Consider the following 16,889-nt stretch of genomic DNA (forward strand, 5'->3'; position numbering starts at 1 on the left):
CATTGAACATAGGGACAAGATCATGGAAACACATACATTTGTTTATTCTGAGGCAATAAAAACAAGCATACTTTTTCCAGACACTGGACAACTGTCCACTTAAGAATGATTTCTCAAAACACCACTGGCAAAAAATCCACAGATCCAGTGATGCCACACGGAGGAGTTTCTCAGTATATGAGCCTAATTCAGAACATAAGGGATATATATCAATGTGGAAACACTAGGATGATAAAACGGTGCTGCTCTGTGCTTGTTTAAAGTTTCTGGAGGAAGAATTTGGTTGCAATGTAGCTGACAGTGTCAAACATCAAATTTTAAGTTGCGTGTAAAATGTATATACAAAATAAACAAGGAGGAGGAAATGTGAAAAGGTATAAGCAGGGAGGAAAAAATGGAGTACAAGTTAGTGTTTAGCAGTGTCATTCCTACAACAAAACAAGTGCTTGATTTATCTAATCTTGGCACAATTTGCAACATTTCCAATCAGTCTCAATTGTTCTCTTTAGCAATAAATCACATTCACAGAACATAAATTGCTTGTGACCAACCAGCCGAATCTTTTTTCACTGTACAAATTTATCAAACATTGGCAAAGAGAAATCTTATTTTCAATGTCCATACATTGGTACCTAATACAACACTGAGTTTGATCAATCTGGTTCTGGTTTTCTTTGCACAGGCAACACGCCAATATGCTAGGTGACATTTGCCAAAAAAAAAAAAAAAAAATGCAAAGACAAAAAAAGCCATTGAACCAAGCCTGAATATAAATACATTTCTAATAGCTTCCTTTTAAACTCGGGATAGTCAAAATTTTGGTTTCGAAGCATTTTAACAAAACATTTTTGTATTACTGCTTTTTTCATAAATCAGACATGCCATTCTGATGGGGGGAAAAACACCCTGACAAAGCCATGAAGAGAAAACTGATTCAGTTGTCGGTCAGTGGGGTGAAGATGGTAAAGTGAACAAAAACTGGATCAAGGGTTCAATGTGCTAAGGGAAGTAAACGTCATCACTGAGAACAGATTCCACCTGTCATTTCTACCATCCCCATCTACCCCTATTATTCTCTCTCTCTCACTCTCTCTAAGCCACATAGTTGTATTGATTGGGATTCTCTTTATCCCTTTCCATGTAGTCCCTGTCAATAAGTGACTCTATCCTCTTCTTCAGATCAGCAGGCTGAAAGGAGAAAAAAACAAATTTAATGGCAGTGACATGTTCTCTGATGCAGAGTCCTGTGGTAAATTCCATTGTTAATTAGTGCCAAATAGAAAACTTTCTTCATATAACATGACAGTTAGTTCCAGTCATCTAATATGATTGGACAAGCAAAGTTCCAAGAATGCCGACATTTAGTTTAATAGCTCTAGGACGCTTTACTGTTTGTATATCTCTGTTTAATGTGTTCAAAGCGTTCCTGAGCAGAGTGAGCAGTGGAAAGTGGAGCTGTGCAATTTTTGCATGTGACAAGGAGCCTTTAAAAAAAAAATTTTTAAGAAGGAAAGGAAAAAGCCAGATCAGAGTTCTCTCACTCCAGAGTTGCTGGGAGTGGAATTTCTCACACCTGTGAGTGGGAAATGGAAAACACGGACTGGAGCTTGAGAGGACTGATTCAGAACGGGGAGGGGAAATTGTTGTCGCAAATCACAGCTGTGTTGTTATTAAGTAAAACAGCACAATTGTGAGTGTGATTTTGCTCAATTATAGCTTGAAGCTAGAAAATAGTGTATTATTTGTCAACTCTTCAGGTACAATCGTTTTTTTTCTTTTGTTTCTTCAAATACACAATCAAATCACTGCAATCAAATCTGAACTTACCTTGACTGGGAATTTGAGTTGGTTGTACACCTCAGAAACTAGAAGGTTATGGCTGAGAGTCTTCCTCATCTTCATGATTCGCACAATGGCAGCATCGATTTGGTACTGACGGTCTTGGAATACTCTCTCTGTAGTGCTGGCTTGTTCTTCCACCTGTGATGTACAGCAATCAAACATGAGACAGAATATCAAGAACTCTCCATGGTCTGATTTCTATGATGCTGTGTGAAAGTAATCAAAGTTCCAGTATGCCAGACAATACCGTTTCTTTCATCTGGATCTGGTTGATCTTAATCCTGAAGAGTTTGTGTTTGAAATCATCATTACATGAGAACTTGTCTCCATCTTCCACGTCTTTGCTCTTTGGGGTTTTGGTAAGGACACGTGCCTTTCCACAGGCCAGTGACTGCAAAGTCCGCCTCAGCTCACTGTCCTCTAAAAAATATATATATTTTAATTATTATTATTAATAATCTGAGGTTTTCAAACTTAACATCATATTTGCTAACAAAGAGTTCTAAATGATAAAATGCTGTGGTTAACTTTGAGCTGTGAAAATCAGCACTGAATGTAAGTGTTTCTTAAATAAAAAAGACAAAAAGTTTGCTTGAATCAATCACCCATACCTATGCCTGTAGCCAGTTTGATGTCTTCCAGAGAAAACTCCTCCCCTTCATTAAACATTAGCAGAACTAACGTCTGAAACAATGACACCTGCAGCTCTTTTTTGCCCTTGGAAAAAGAAAGAAAAAGTTCCCTTATAGTCAGATATTCCTTGAAGCCTTTTGGGAAGGATGACTTTTTAATATATTAAAATCTTTGTTTATATTATGATTAGTTAACTGTAATAACTAAATGGTTTCCATGAAAAAGCAACAAAATTTGCATTACCTCTTTGAATTCAGCCTTTAGCACACAATGCCCTAATGTTGACTGCCACTGTAATTTCCGCCCACTGTGTTTGCCCAGGTAAAACGTCTTAAAAATCTCCTGCAATCTCACCATCTGGAGAGTAAAGGGCGATTAAAAAGGTAATATTATTACTGCTGTGATAAAGTAATCTGATCAGAGCACTCCTAATTTATTTGAACAGACCTCTGGTGGCAGATGTACTTCCATGGGGACATAAGTTGGCCAATAACCCATAGTGAGAATGTTCACAGTCAGCTCAATGTTTCCGGGAATATTTTGGCATTGTATGTGCTAAGACGCAGATTCAAAAGAATGAGACATTTGAGAAATCTAACCATTAGGAAAACAGAATAGAAAAAGGTAAACAAGTAAAAAATAAAACTAAAAGATATCATTACCTGTTTGAACTGCACCATAATGTCTTTTGAAAGCTCCATGTCTTTGAACATTCCTTCCAGTTTACTGGTAAATGCAGCTCCGCATTCTAAAGGGGGAAAAAGACAATTCCAAGCTTTACTGTGCAGTCACAGTTTTATCACATAAGAAGGGAGAAATGTAATTTACCATGTTTCAGTTTTGACAGCATTGATTTCTCTGCATCTACAGAGGCACTCTTTCCAACCAGTAACCTCTTTGCAAGGTCTTTCTTGTAGAAGGCCTCAAAAACATCTTTGCCTTAAAATGAAAAAAAAAAAATAGAAAGTCTATGAGGTTCAGACAGACATTTTGTTTAAAAATGTAAACCCCTATAGGCCTTTGAAAAGGAGGATTAAGTTGAAATGTCTTACCGTAAATGAACCTGAAAATGATCATTATCTTGTCCAACATTTTCTCGAGTTCCTCATCAGTTGCTTCTTTGTTTCCTGCACGTAGCTTTGAATCCACATATTTTGCTATACAACATAAATCACACCATCAGTGAATATTAGTAATCTCCTTGATCCAATGAGCTGCAAGCTCTTGAACAATAAAACAATGATTGGTGGGGAAAGTGTGATGACCTATGAGCTCTGCAGGTTTGTTGGGCCGTTTGTTGATAAAAGTCTCGAAGGCCTCCTTCATACCATTTACAAACTTCTCATTCTTCATGAAGCATACATCAATGATGTGATCGACTTTGTCCTTGAAATCCAGAAGCTCCTGAACCATCGTCTTGTCTTTCTCGGGGTTGATGACTATTGTGCTTCCAAAGGCCTGAGACAAAAAACAAAAAAAACAAGACTTAAAACTACATGTACACATAAAACTCAGAGCTGTGTTGTACCAAACGTAAAAGGGTCCAAAATCCTACCTTGATGTACTCGATCCAATTCTGCAACAGAACCTGCACGCCCCCCCTCACACGACTAAAGAGCTGATACAGCAGAGATAGATCCTGAATACGGTTCTCATCCAGCAGGTTATTTAAACCTAGGATTTGAGAAGAAAACAACCACTTGTCTAAATGGACACATAACATTTGTCTATAAAAATAAAGATTGGCTAACCATTTAAATGGCAAATAAATGGTAATCATGTTCATTCGATGAGTGCGATACCTTTCTGAAGTATTGCAGTGAGGTGTTCTCCAAGCAGTTGCTTTTCCACTGTGGCAATAAGGGGTTTTCTACAAATAAAGACAATAAACATCACTCACAAATTGAACTTGTTCGCCAAAATAAGAACCCTGTTTTCTGTATGTTATTCATATTCTCTGCATATTTACTGTGTGCTCTGGTCCAAGTATGTAATGACTCTGTCCGCCTCCTCCTCCAGCCGTTTGTTGACATGATGGAGATACTCTGGCACCTGCAAAGACAATTTGTTTCATGTTAGGGATGCACCGATACCTCTTTTTCTCTTCCGATCCGATTCCGAAACCTGAAATCTCAGTATCAGCCGACACCAATCCGATACCAGTGTTATATTTTTCATAATCAGTTTAGAATATCTATCTATCACTGTGTGATAGAACTCTTTTATATGTAAAGAAACACAAACCTCTAACTACACATTATTTCAATATAAATATACAGCCTAATAAGAAAAACTTTAGACTACAGAATAATGTAGCAGCAAAATTGACAGATATTCCAGTGAAAGTCTTCAGTAGAAAAGAAGCCAGTTTTCTTTGCAAATTTTTTTACAACTTGTACCTGGACTTCAGAACTAGAATTCAGATCTCTCTTTTTGTTCACTTTAGTTGTAAGTTATAAGTCCCCTTTTATTTGTGCAGTTATTTTTTGGAACCCAGTCAACTTTAATATTGCTGTAATTTGTTAACAAATTTTAATGATAATAATAATAAATTATTATTATTTATTTATTTACTTTTAGAATTTTATAATACAATGGTAATATATTTCAGTCGTGCACCTTTAAATTTAAAACCGCTGGGCTTTTATTTTGACAGTCGGAACGCTCCAAGAAGGCCTGTAAGTGTCTGTATGTGGACTAGTTCACAGTAGTTTAATTCGCTTCTTATTCAGAATCTGGAGAAATGCTCCTCCGGTGCCATTCTAAATGCATGTTATAAGCTAACCGAACTATTATGCATCTACATCTGAGATTTTGTACGTGTAGCGCTCACATATTGCGCATTGTTCTGAGGGATAAAATAGAAAATAGCCGAAAGCGCATCACCAGCATGCGCGTGCTATGTATGTGTGTCAACAGAGCTACGCCATTCACTAATACGCTGTGCGCACATACTATATATTTGTAAACACAGCCTTTTTGCAAAACACAAAGCTATCGCATGTCTTCAAGTGGCTTTGAAAAAAATGCTAGAGTCATATGGAGTTCTTTAATTGTGCTTTTATGGTTCTTTTATGTCAATTTTGAAGCTTGACAGTAACGAACATGACTAACACAGTAATAGTTATTTACTGTATATAGCCAGATAGTAAGTTTTGGCATGAAGCAAAACAACAGCTATTGCCAACTTCCATTTAATGAGACATGTCAACATAATTGCTCTCAGAGTAGTTCAGATAATAAAGAAATTTCCAGATAAGCAGGACTTGATTTTGCTCCCCTGATGTGAAACTCACCTCTCTCTCCTGCATGAGCCTCTGGCCCTCTGCAGCATACAGTCGATTTGTCTCCTCTAGAAAGCGCTGCTCAAATGAATCCTGATAAATCTGTCAAAAAAGGAGCAAAGGGGTGTGATTACATCCATTCTGTGCACACAATAACAGGGTTGGAACTAGGGCAGCAACTAACGATTATTCGACTATTCGGGCGTTTATTGCAACGATTAATCATTAGCTCTAAACCGATTATTCAGCTTGTGCCCCGACTTAAAAGGTTATATTAAACGTGCCTGCCAACAATAAAAAGGACAAAATCATCTTTTAAAAATACCTCTAAATGACATTCACTGAATTAAAGGGAAAAAATACTTGTTTAATTCAGTAAAAATTTCACTACAAACAAATCCTATTGTTAGAGTGTTTTTGTCTTTTTTCTCATTTAAAATTGTCTAAAAAGCCTTAAAACAAGATATACAGGTGCATCTCAATAAATTAGAATGTTGTGGAAAAGTTAATTTATTTCAGTAATTCAACTCAAATTGTGAAACTCGTGTATTAAATAAATTCAATGCACACAGACTGAAGTAGTTTAAGTCTTTGGTTCTTTTAATTGTGATGATTTTGGCTCACATTTAACAAAAACCCACCAATTCACTATCTCAAAAAATTAGAATATGGTGACATGCCAATCAGCTAATCAACTCAAAACACCTGCAAAGGTTTCCTGAGCCTTCAAAATGGTCTCTCAGTTTGGTTCACTAGGCTACACAATCATGGGGAAGACTGCTGATCTGACAGTTGTCCAGAAGACAATCACTGACACCCTTCACAAGGAGGGTAAGCCACAAACATTCATTGCCAAAGAAGCTGGCTGTTCACAGAGTGCTGTATCCAAGCATGTTAACAGAAAGTTGAGTGGAAGGAAAAAGTGTGGAAGAAAAAGATGCACAACCAACCAAGAGAACAGCAGCCTTATGATTGTCAAGCAAAATCGATTCAAGAATTTGGGTGAACTTCACAAGGAATGGACTGAGGCTGGGGTCAAGGCATCAAGAGCCACCACACACAGACGTGTCAAGGGATTTGGCTACAGTTGTCATATTCCTCTTGTTAAGCCACTCCTGAACCACAGACAACGTCAGAGGCGTCTTACCTGGGCTAAGGAGAAGAAGAACTGGACTGTTGCCCAGTGTTCCAAAGTCCTCTTTTCAGATGAGAGCAAGTTTTGTATTTCATTTGGAAACCAAGGTCCTAGAGTCTGGAGGAAGGGTGGAGAAGCTCATATCCCAAGTTGCTTGAAGTCCAGTGTTAAGTTTCCACAGTCTGTGGTGATTTGGGGTGCAATGTCATCTGCTGGTGTTGGTCCATTGTGTTTTTTGAAAACCAAAGTCACTGCACCCGTTTACCAAGAAATTTTGGAGCACTTCATGCTTCCTTCTGCTGACCAGCTTTTTAAAGATGCTGATTTCATTTTCCAGCAGGATTTGGCACCTGCCCACACTGCCAAAAGCACCAAAAGTTGGTTAAATGACCACGGTGTTGGTGTGCTTGACTGGCCAGCAAACTCACCAGACCTGAACCCCATAGAGAATCTATGGGGTATTGCCAAGAGGAAAATGAGAAACAAGAGACCAAAAAATGCAGATGAGCTGAAGGCCTCTGTCAAAGAAACCTGGGCTTCCATACCACCTCAGCAGTGCCACAAACTGATCACCTCCATGCCACGCCGAATTGAGGCAGTAATTAAAGCAAAAGGAGCCCCTACCAAGTATTGAGTACATATACAGTAAATGAACATACTTTCCAGAAGGCCAACAATTCACTAAAAATGTTTTTTTTATTGGTCTTATGATGTATTCTAATTTTTTGAGATAGTGAATTGGTGGGTTTTTGTTAAATGTGAGCCAAAATCATCACAATTAAAAGAATCAAAGACTTAAACTACTTCAGTCTGTGTGTATTGAATTTATTTTATACCCGAGTTTCACAATTTGAGTTGAATTACTGAAATAAATGAACTTTTCCACAACATTCTAATGTATTGAGATGCACCTGTATGTTGCTTCTTAAGTAAATGTAAGATATTTAGACTTGCTGTATCTTAAATATAAGTGTATTTTGTATATAAATGTATTTTTTCACTTGGTTACATTTCTGCGAGTGCAGTAAAAACAAAATACACTTATATTCAAGATCTATTCTCTAAAAGCAAGTCTAAATATCTTATATGCTGCTTCTCAGATGAATGCATCTTTTTTTAAAGGATTTTTAGATATTTTAAAATATTTGTATTTTTAATATTATATTCAACATTCTCAGATAAAAAAATACAAAATGTACGTTGTTTTAAAGGAGTTTTAGATATTTATATTGGAAAACAAGCCAAAACAAAAACAAATAAAAAATTTTTTTTTTTGCAGTGTATAATGGGGGTGAAGACTACCCTCTCTCACCTTTTTGTTCACTTCAATCCATCTTTAACTCACAAAAATAAACTCTCTCTTATTAATAAAGCTGCGTTTTGCCAATTTTCTTCACGATAAGAAATGCACAGTGACATATATTATGATTCAATAAGTTGCCATCGCGTTATAATCTAGCTGCATTAAGCGCGAGCACTTGAGGGATGAGCGTCCCCATGACAGAACGTACCTCAGCCGGGTGCAGTTTCAATCTCTCCCCCTTAGATTGGGACACTTCGCACAACTCATAGAAGAGGCACTGAACGCACAGAGAAATGCCAGTTTCCTTATTATTTGAACTTTAATAAAGCTATAACGCATTAAATAGAACTGCATTAAAGATGTAACGCCGGTGTGTTTCCTTTAAAGACGCTCGACACGCAAGTTTTGCTTAAGCTGAGCCTCAGCTCCAGCTCCACTTATTCCACAACAAGAGTGCTTCTGTATTTACTTTTGTATTTTTGCATTATAATTCCCTCATACTTTGCGATCTACATCACCTGAAGCTGTTTGGAAAGTTTAGAGTGCATCTGGACTGTGATCTGTGTTTTCTTCCTTTCCTCAGTCAGGCGTGAGCTGCAGTGCTGCTCTTGTGTGCAATCATTAGAGTTTCATATGATCTTATGTTACGTTAAGATCAAACGACTATTCGACAACGAAAATTTTTGTCGACAATTTTTTTATTGTCGACGTTGTCGATAATGTCGACTAATCGTTTCAGCCCTAGTTGGAACACAACTTGGGTTGAATAATATAAGGCATGAAAACTCATTCCAGGCAATAAAGCACTGGACCTGCATAACATTTTCACTTGTAGGAAAAAAAACAACCTAGGGCATTAAACTTTAATTTTTGCATATATTGTGGTTTACTTTGCTATGCTTATAAGCTAGTAAACTTCATTAATGCAAAGTCACAAAAAGAGACTTGAGACATCTCAAACACCTGCTCTTGACCAAAGATCACTATGGTAGTAAAAACTCTATTTGATGTACAAGCACATGAAAAACACACAAGCTTCTCACTCTATGCAAAGTACTAACACCAAGGTTGTTTAAAAATGAGAGAGCATGAGACCTAACCTGCAGATCTGAGAGCATACTCAGTAGACTCCTCAAGAGACTGCGGTCTACAGCCTCTCCGCTCCGCTCTCTCTCAATAAGAAGCAGGATTCCATCGATTGTCTTACTTTGCACCTTCAGGTCGCTGATGATATAAAAACGAAACAACTCCAACCCCATGTCCCTGAAGACGAAACACAAGTGTATCTTTAACTGCCAGTGGCAGGACGAGCAAGGAACTGGTAGTTAATTAAGACAGCAGGAGCGACTCCTCCAATATTACAGGTCAAACTTATTTTAGCAAGAAAGGATACATACCAGATTGATGGTAGCATTGAATTTTGTAAAACATATGTGCGATCCAAAAACAAAAATATACTCCTAATCATGATCTAGAAGAAAAGAATATGGAAATGTGTGAAGATGTTGTTTTTTCATTTTAATGGTTGTAGTTTTTGAAAACAGGTAAATAGAACAACATATAAATTAAACCATGTCAACTGAGATTATTTCACTAACCATTTGTCTGCAGTGATCTTGCCAACATTTGTCTATTTTCTTCAGGAAGAGTACACTGTCTAGGGCATCCGTACAGCAAGAGTTAAGAAATTGTTATAGAACAGAAAAAGGGCATTTCTGTGATGATTTTACATAATGAGAAACTCTTTAATTTATTTCATCAATGACAAACACAGTTCATATATGAACTTATATGTTCTCAAGTTGTTGATTTTATGCATGTCACAGGCAGGAATGTTCTTACGATTTGTTGTTATCATGGCTGTTCAAGTACTACATGCTGCTAGGAATACATTTGCAGTACTGTTAGAAATGCAAAATAAATAATTTATGACTAAAAGGATATTCTCTGAACTGGTCAATCTGTGCCTTGATATGGTCTTCACAGACCACTCTGAGCTGTTTGTAGAGCTTGGCAGATATCTTATGGAAGCAGAGGTTTTCAACAGCCTGAAAGAAAAAAAAGCAGATCCCATGAACAGGATTTCATTCTCTTCTTGAAGGGATAGTTCACCCAAAATGAATGCAAACTATCATGTCCCAAATCAATCTTACTTTCATCTGTGGAACACAACAGGTGTTGTTGGAAAGAATACTAGTCTCATTCACTTTCATACATTAAATATACACATACCAGTGAATGGTGACTTAAAGGGATAGTTCCCCCAAAAATGAAAATTCTCTCATCATTTACTCACCCTCATGCCATCCCAGTTGTGTGAGACCTTCTTTCTTCTGCAGAACACAAACAAAGATTTTTAGAAGAATATTTCAGCTCTGTAGGTCCATTCAATGCAAGTGAATGGGTACCAAAACTCTGAAGCTCCAAAATGCACAAAATCAGCATAAAAGTCATCCATAAGAATCCAGTGGTTAAATCAGAAGCAATATGATCAAGAGATAAAATCTATAACTTCAGAAGCTATATGATGGTTTGGGTAAGCAACAGACCATTATTTAAGTCCTTTATTACTATTAATTGTCCTCCCTGCGATATGCACCAAGAATGCAAACTGCCAACAACAAAAGACGAAGATTTTGAAAGTGGCGATTGATAGTAAAAAAGGACTTAAATACTAGCCCTGTCCCAAATTGCACCCTAAGCCCTTGCGGTCTTCCTCTGAGTCCAGAATTTGATGCCGTAAACAACTGCAGACAGATGGGACGCTAGTCTGCATGTCCATGAGGGTGCATGAGTTATTAAAGCATACATTTGGGACAGACTACAAGACTTCAATCAGATGACACATTTTGATACAGTTAAAGTCAGAAGTTTACATACACCTTAGTCAAACACATTTAAACTCAGTTTTTCACAATGCCTGACATTTAATCATAGAAAACATTCCCTGTCTTAGGTCAGTTAGGATCACTACTTTATTTTAAGAATGTGAAATGTCAGAATAGTAGAGAGAATTATTTATTTCAGCTTTTATTTCTTTCATCACATTCCCAGTAGGTCAGAAGTTTACATGCACTTTGTTAGTATCTGGTAGCATTGCCTTTAAATTGTTTAACTTGGGTCAAACATTTTGGGTAGCCTTCCACAAGCTTCTCACAATAAGTTGCTGGAATTTTGGCTCATTCCTCCAGACAACTGGTGTAACTGAGTCAGATTTGTAGGCCTCCTTGCTCGCACACGCTTTTTCAGTTCTACCCACAAATTTTCTATCAGACTGAGCTCAGGGCTTTGTGATGGCCACTCCAATACCTTGACTTTGTTGTCCATAAGCAATTTTACCACAGCTTTGGAGGTACGCTTGGGGTCATTGTCCATTTGGAAGACCCATTTGCGACCAAGCTTTAACTTCATGGCTGATGTCTTGAGAAGTTGCTTCTATATCCACATAATTTTCCTTCCTCGTGATGCCATCTATTTTGTGAAGTGCACCAGTACCTCCTGCAGCAAAGCACCCCCACAACATGATGCTTCCACCCCCATGCTTCACGGTTGGGATGGTGATCTTCGGCTTGCAAGCCTCACCCTTTTTCCTCCAAACTTAACGATGGTCATTATGGCCAAACAGTTAAATTTCATTAGACCAGAGGACATTTCTCCAGAAAGTAAGATTTTTGTCCCCATGTGCACTTGCTAAGCGTAGTCTGGCTTTTTTTTATGGCGGTTTTGGAGCAGTGGCTTCTTCCGTGCTGAGCAGCCTTTCAGGTTATGTCGATATAGGACTCGTTTTACTGTGGATATAGATACTTGTCTACCTGTTTCCTCAAGCATCTTCACAAGGTCCTTTGCTGTTGTTCTGGTATTGATTTGCACTTTTCGCACCAAACTACATTCATCTCTAGGAGACAGAATGCGTCTCCTTCCTGAGCGGAATGATGGCTGCGTGGTATGTATACTTGCATACTATTGTTTGTACAGATGAACATGGTACCTTCAGGCATTTGGAAATTGCTCCCAAGGATGAACTAGACTTGTGACTTTAGACTTTTTTTTCTGAGATCTTGGCTGATTTCTTTTGATTTTCCCATGTCAAGCAAAGAGGCACGGAGTTTGAAGGTAGGCCTTAAAATACATCCACAAGTACACCTCCTATCAGAAGCTAATTGTCTAAAGGCTTGACATCATTTTCTGGAATTTTCCAAGCTGCTTAAAGGCACAGTTAACTTAATGTAGGTAAACTTCTGACCCACTGGAATTGTGATATAGTCAATTAAAAGTGAAACAATCTGTCTATAAACAATTGTTGGAAAAATTACTCGTGTCATGCACAAATTAGATGTCCTAAACGACTTGCCAAAACTATAGTTTGCTAACATTAAATCTGTGGAGTGGTTAAAAAATTTGTTTTAATGACTTCAACCTAAATGTATGTAAACTTCTGACTTCAACTGTACATTATGTTTTCATATACATACAGTTTTACACATTTTTATTTGAAAAGTCATGACATTGATATAGATCACTCTTATTTGTTTTTATTAAATAATTCCAAGCAACACACTGACAATAAAGCATTAGACCATTTAATAAAGAACCTCTGAAAAACAAAGTGCACAAATAACAACAAAATCCATTTTTTATATATTTAGATCAAATAAACATGACTCTGACACCTGGATGGTTGCATGCAGGTGCTTAAAACAGTGAAATATATAGAAAAAAGAACATGTCTCACATACTGCCACAGATCGCAAAAGTCATTAAATTTATGCACGCACTTCTTCGTGTAATATATATATATATATATATATATATATATACACACACACACACACACACACACACACACACACACACACACACATTGATCAGCCACATTAAAACCACCTGCCTAATATTGTGTAGGTCCCCCTCGTGCCACCAAAACAGCATCAACCCGCATCTTAGAATAGCATTCTGAGATGCTATTCTTCTCACCACAATTGTAAAGAGAAGTTATCTGAATTACCGTAGACTTTGTCAGTTCGAACCAGTCTGGCCATTCTCTGTTGACCTCTCTCATTAACAAGGCATTTCTGTCCACAGATCTGCCGCTCACTGAATGTTTTTTGTTTTCGGCACCATTCTGAGTAAATTCTAGAGACTGTTGTGCGTGAAAATCCCTGGATATCAGCAGTTACAGAAATACTCAAACCAGTTCGTCTGGCGCCAACTCAGATAACCGCTCAGTACAATTGTGGTGAGAAGAATTATCATATCAGAATGCTAATCTGAGATGCGGGTTGGCGCTGTTTTGGCGGCATGAGTGGGACCTACACAATATTAGGCAGGTGATTTTAATGTTGCAGCTGATCAGTGTATATATATATATATATCTCACACACACACACATATTTATACATATTTAAAATCCACCAAAATCCTCTTTCAAACACAATAACAAAGGTTTAGATTACTTACTTTTAAGAACGAAAACCTCCTCGAGAAAAACAATTCAATTAAAACTGAATAGGAGTAATTCCATCTATGGAAAACTGAATAAAACAAAGTTTTGAACCAGTTAAACACATCAGACTAAAATGTAAAACTGTATACACATAAGCAAGTGATCCATCATTAACAATCAGAAAAAACAATGATTGAACTCCATATTTCATCTGCAAATGATATTGCCTCGTCAGCCATTATTATTCCTCCAGCACGGAAACTCTAGTCCACTGTGATTGGTAATAAGGATCAGCAGCGGGGACTTTTGGGTAGTAGACCACCGTGGAGCTTGCATTGATGTGTGCTCTGCCGAACGGCACATCGAGGGTCCAAAGGGGGCGCATGTTAGCACCCATCAGAGCAATAAAATGTCAAATGGGACACCCTACGGTCTCGTGGACTTCACAGGAACGCACAAATGAAAGCCAAAAGACCACAAGTCCACATCAAGTGTGTCATTTGGGACAGGGCCGTTGATCTGCTTCTCACCCACACTTATTATATCGCTTCTGACATTGATTAAACCACTGGAGTCGTATGTATATGGATAACTTTTATGCTGCCATTGTGTGCTTTTTGGACATTCAAAGGTTCTGACCACCTTTCACATGCATTGTGAGGACCTGCAGAGCTAAACATTTTCTTCTAAAAATATTTGTTTGTGTTCAGCAGAAGAAAGAAAGTCATAGGGTGGGATGGCATGAGTGTGAGTAAATGATGAGAGAATTTTCATTTTTGGGTGAACTATATCTTTAAGGCAAACATCTCCTTTTGTGTTCCACGGAAAGCCATACAGTTTTTTCAACATAATGAGGGCGAGTAAACAACGATGTGAATTTTCATGTTTGGGTGTACTCACTTTTTAACTGCTTACTAAATGGCAATATGAATAGAAACACAATTTTCTCAGCAATATTTACATTAAATGTACAGTATATCCTACCTGATAAAGCTCCTCTAAATTGTATTTTATAGAAGTGCTGTTCTGTATGGCCTCCACTGCCTCCTTCAGCTTCTGCCAGGTCTCATTTGTGTAGTTCTCTGGTAATTTTGGCTTTTCTGTTAAAGCATACATTTACAAAGATTACAGGAAAAAAAGGATTTGTGGACAAAACAGTTGCAATGCAAGAAATACAAAAACTGTGCTTCTAACTAAATCAGGCTTTCATCATATTTACATAAATGATATGCAAACAAAAAGAAAACTCCAGAGACTAAATCTAAATTTTAAAAAATCTATATATAGAAGAAAGAAAAAAGTTGATCTTATTGGAGATGGTTGCACTAAAATCTGTTATTTAAGTTGTTTACACCTTTAGAATTCAAGCGATATGTTTCAAAACCTAGTGAGCTGCCTACCTAGACAGCAATTCTGGCCATCATTGGCGGTTCAATCGTGCATATGATGCCCCCAAATGCTGTATAGGTAGGCAGCTCAATCTGTATTGAAACACAGCCAGTGATATTTACAAAGAGGTATGGAACACAAGAAGGGTATAAACAAACACATGGAAGATGAGGGGAATCAGTGTGCGCTTTTATTTTCCCTACCTTTAAAGTTCTTGATAACAAGCTTCTTTGCAGCACCGGGTTTGTTGTTGGAGAAGGTGGCGGATCCCGCAGACTTGGTCAGTCCGTTCGCGTGATGCCCTACACCTCCGGTCAAAAACACGTTTTTCGCCTTTGAGCACGATGCAGCGGGGTTACACGACTCCTCAGCCATCTTCACATCCAGTCCGATCAAATCCACCGGGTCCTCGAACCTCAACTTCTTCTGGATGTGCTGCTGTGCAGAAGTGGGAGAGCAGGACGTAGTGATGGTGGAGGAAGAATTGCAAGTGGCTTTAGGAGACGAAGATATTGAATCAATGTCTTCCTTCTCGGAACAGTTTATTTTCCTCTTCTTAGATGTTAAGCTGCTGTCGTTGTGAACATCAGAAGCTGCCGGTCTGGGCTCTTGGGCTGGCGGTGGGGGATTAGGGGAAGGTAAACCTGTTGGAAACATGAAAAAAGAAATTCTAAATCAAATAGCTAGTCTACTAATGCTACGATCCCGGGTGTGGACGCTTTATATTCCTCGGTCTCGGTGGGGGGAAAGTCCAGCCTCACGACTCTGTGTATAAATAGGGAAAATGAGGATAAATGGAGAAGTGTAGCCCCCACTTGGACCCTCTTCTCCGTTCTTGTTATTGCCAGCAGAGGAAAGATGGTTGAATACTGCTTCCTCTCTCTCGAGCACAGTCCTGTGCGGTGCACAAAGTCTGTTGGATTTGCAACTTTTCGCCGACGGTTGTTTGTGTTAAAGCATTCTGCTGGACGTTGTCTGTTTTCTCGAGAGAAGGGTTGGTATTTTATGTTTGAGGAAAGTCCGCGGGGAAATAGTAACTTTTCGAAGAGGCGACGTTGACCCGCCGGAAGTACTTGAGACCGTTGGTGAGAGCACTGCGCAGCTGCTGTGAGACGCGTTGGTTAAGCACAAGGCCAGAAGTTTGTGATCCTATACCAGGGGGCGCCAATCCACCATATACACGGTCCAGTTTTTATTATGCTCAGACACAGATTATTTAGCAGAGACGGGCCACTTCTATTAAAATGAATGGGAGAAATTGGAACGTCCAAATGGTCAATGTAGAAAGGAAGTCCTGCCTTACAGGTAAAAGAGCCAATCACATTTTAGATAAAGATATCGCCTCTCAATCATCTCGGGAATGCGCATGCGCATTAGCCATACAAGCAGGAAAAAATGCGTTTTTTAGCATATTCTGAGATAAAGAAATATAATTTATGATACCAGCGTTGTCAGGTTTTACTGCTCATTTGAAATATGTTCTTTTATCCTAATCGTGAGTAACGATTTTTTGAGATTTCGGTCTTTTCCCATTCAAGTAGATAGGAGCTCCACTGGCATGACTGGAAATAACCTCCCGAGAGCGTTCCAAAGATGGCCGACAGGGGACTGACTGACTAGATAGAAAAACTTTGGCTCAGATCATTACAACTTACAGTAACCAGAGGGGAAAAAACACAAGACACACATAAGGCCTTATTATGATACAAACATTTTTAACCGCTTTTCTGATAGTACTGATCATGATAGTTTCTATATAGTTTCCAGAACTGAAAAATATAAAAAAAAAATAAAAATTTGCTTTTTGGTTGGTAAATTTACACCTATGTCTGTGGAATTTAAATAATATAATAACAATAT

The 16,889-nt window shown here is 38.1% G+C and overlaps 1 protein-coding gene across 3 annotated transcripts; it reads right to left on the reverse strand.

The window, feature by feature from the left end:
- Positions 1-20: 20 nt before the first annotated feature.
- On the reverse strand, positions 21-16,124 carry cul4b (cullin 4B). Of its 3 annotated transcripts, XM_051657843.1 has the most exons (21): positions 14,625-14,740; positions 13,655-13,728; positions 10,494-10,530; positions 10,142-10,245; positions 9,796-9,865; positions 9,595-9,668; positions 9,298-9,460; positions 5,772-5,861; positions 4,445-4,527; positions 4,278-4,345; positions 4,031-4,149; positions 3,741-3,933; positions 3,528-3,632; positions 3,304-3,414; positions 3,138-3,223; positions 2,923-3,030; positions 2,719-2,832; positions 2,454-2,559; positions 2,090-2,262; positions 1,828-1,980; positions 21-1,188 (listed from the first exon to the last, which is right to left on the reverse strand). In XM_051657843.1, the coding sequence occupies exons 3-21, from the start codon at positions 10,497-10,499 to the stop codon at positions 1,093-1,095; spliced, it is 2,022 nt and encodes a 673-aa protein (XP_051513803.1). In that variant the 5' UTR covers positions 10,500-10,530; positions 13,655-13,728; positions 14,625-14,740; the 3' UTR covers positions 21-1,092. The 3 variants fall into 3 exon arrangements, with proteins under 3 accessions (XP_051513803.1, XP_051513802.1, XP_051513804.1); XM_051657842.1 differs by lacking the exons at positions 10,494-10,530; positions 13,655-13,728 and adding an exon at positions 15,233-16,124; XM_051657844.1 differs by lacking the exon at positions 13,655-13,728 and having other exon boundaries at positions 14,625-14,725.
- Positions 16,125-16,889: the final 765 nt, after the last annotated feature.

This window comes from Myxocyprinus asiaticus, chromosome 27, assembly GCF_019703515.2.
Source record: "Myxocyprinus asiaticus isolate MX2 ecotype Aquarium Trade chromosome 27, UBuf_Myxa_2, whole genome shotgun sequence".
Taxonomy (NCBI): domain Eukaryota; kingdom Metazoa; phylum Chordata; class Actinopteri; order Cypriniformes; family Catostomidae; genus Myxocyprinus; species Myxocyprinus asiaticus.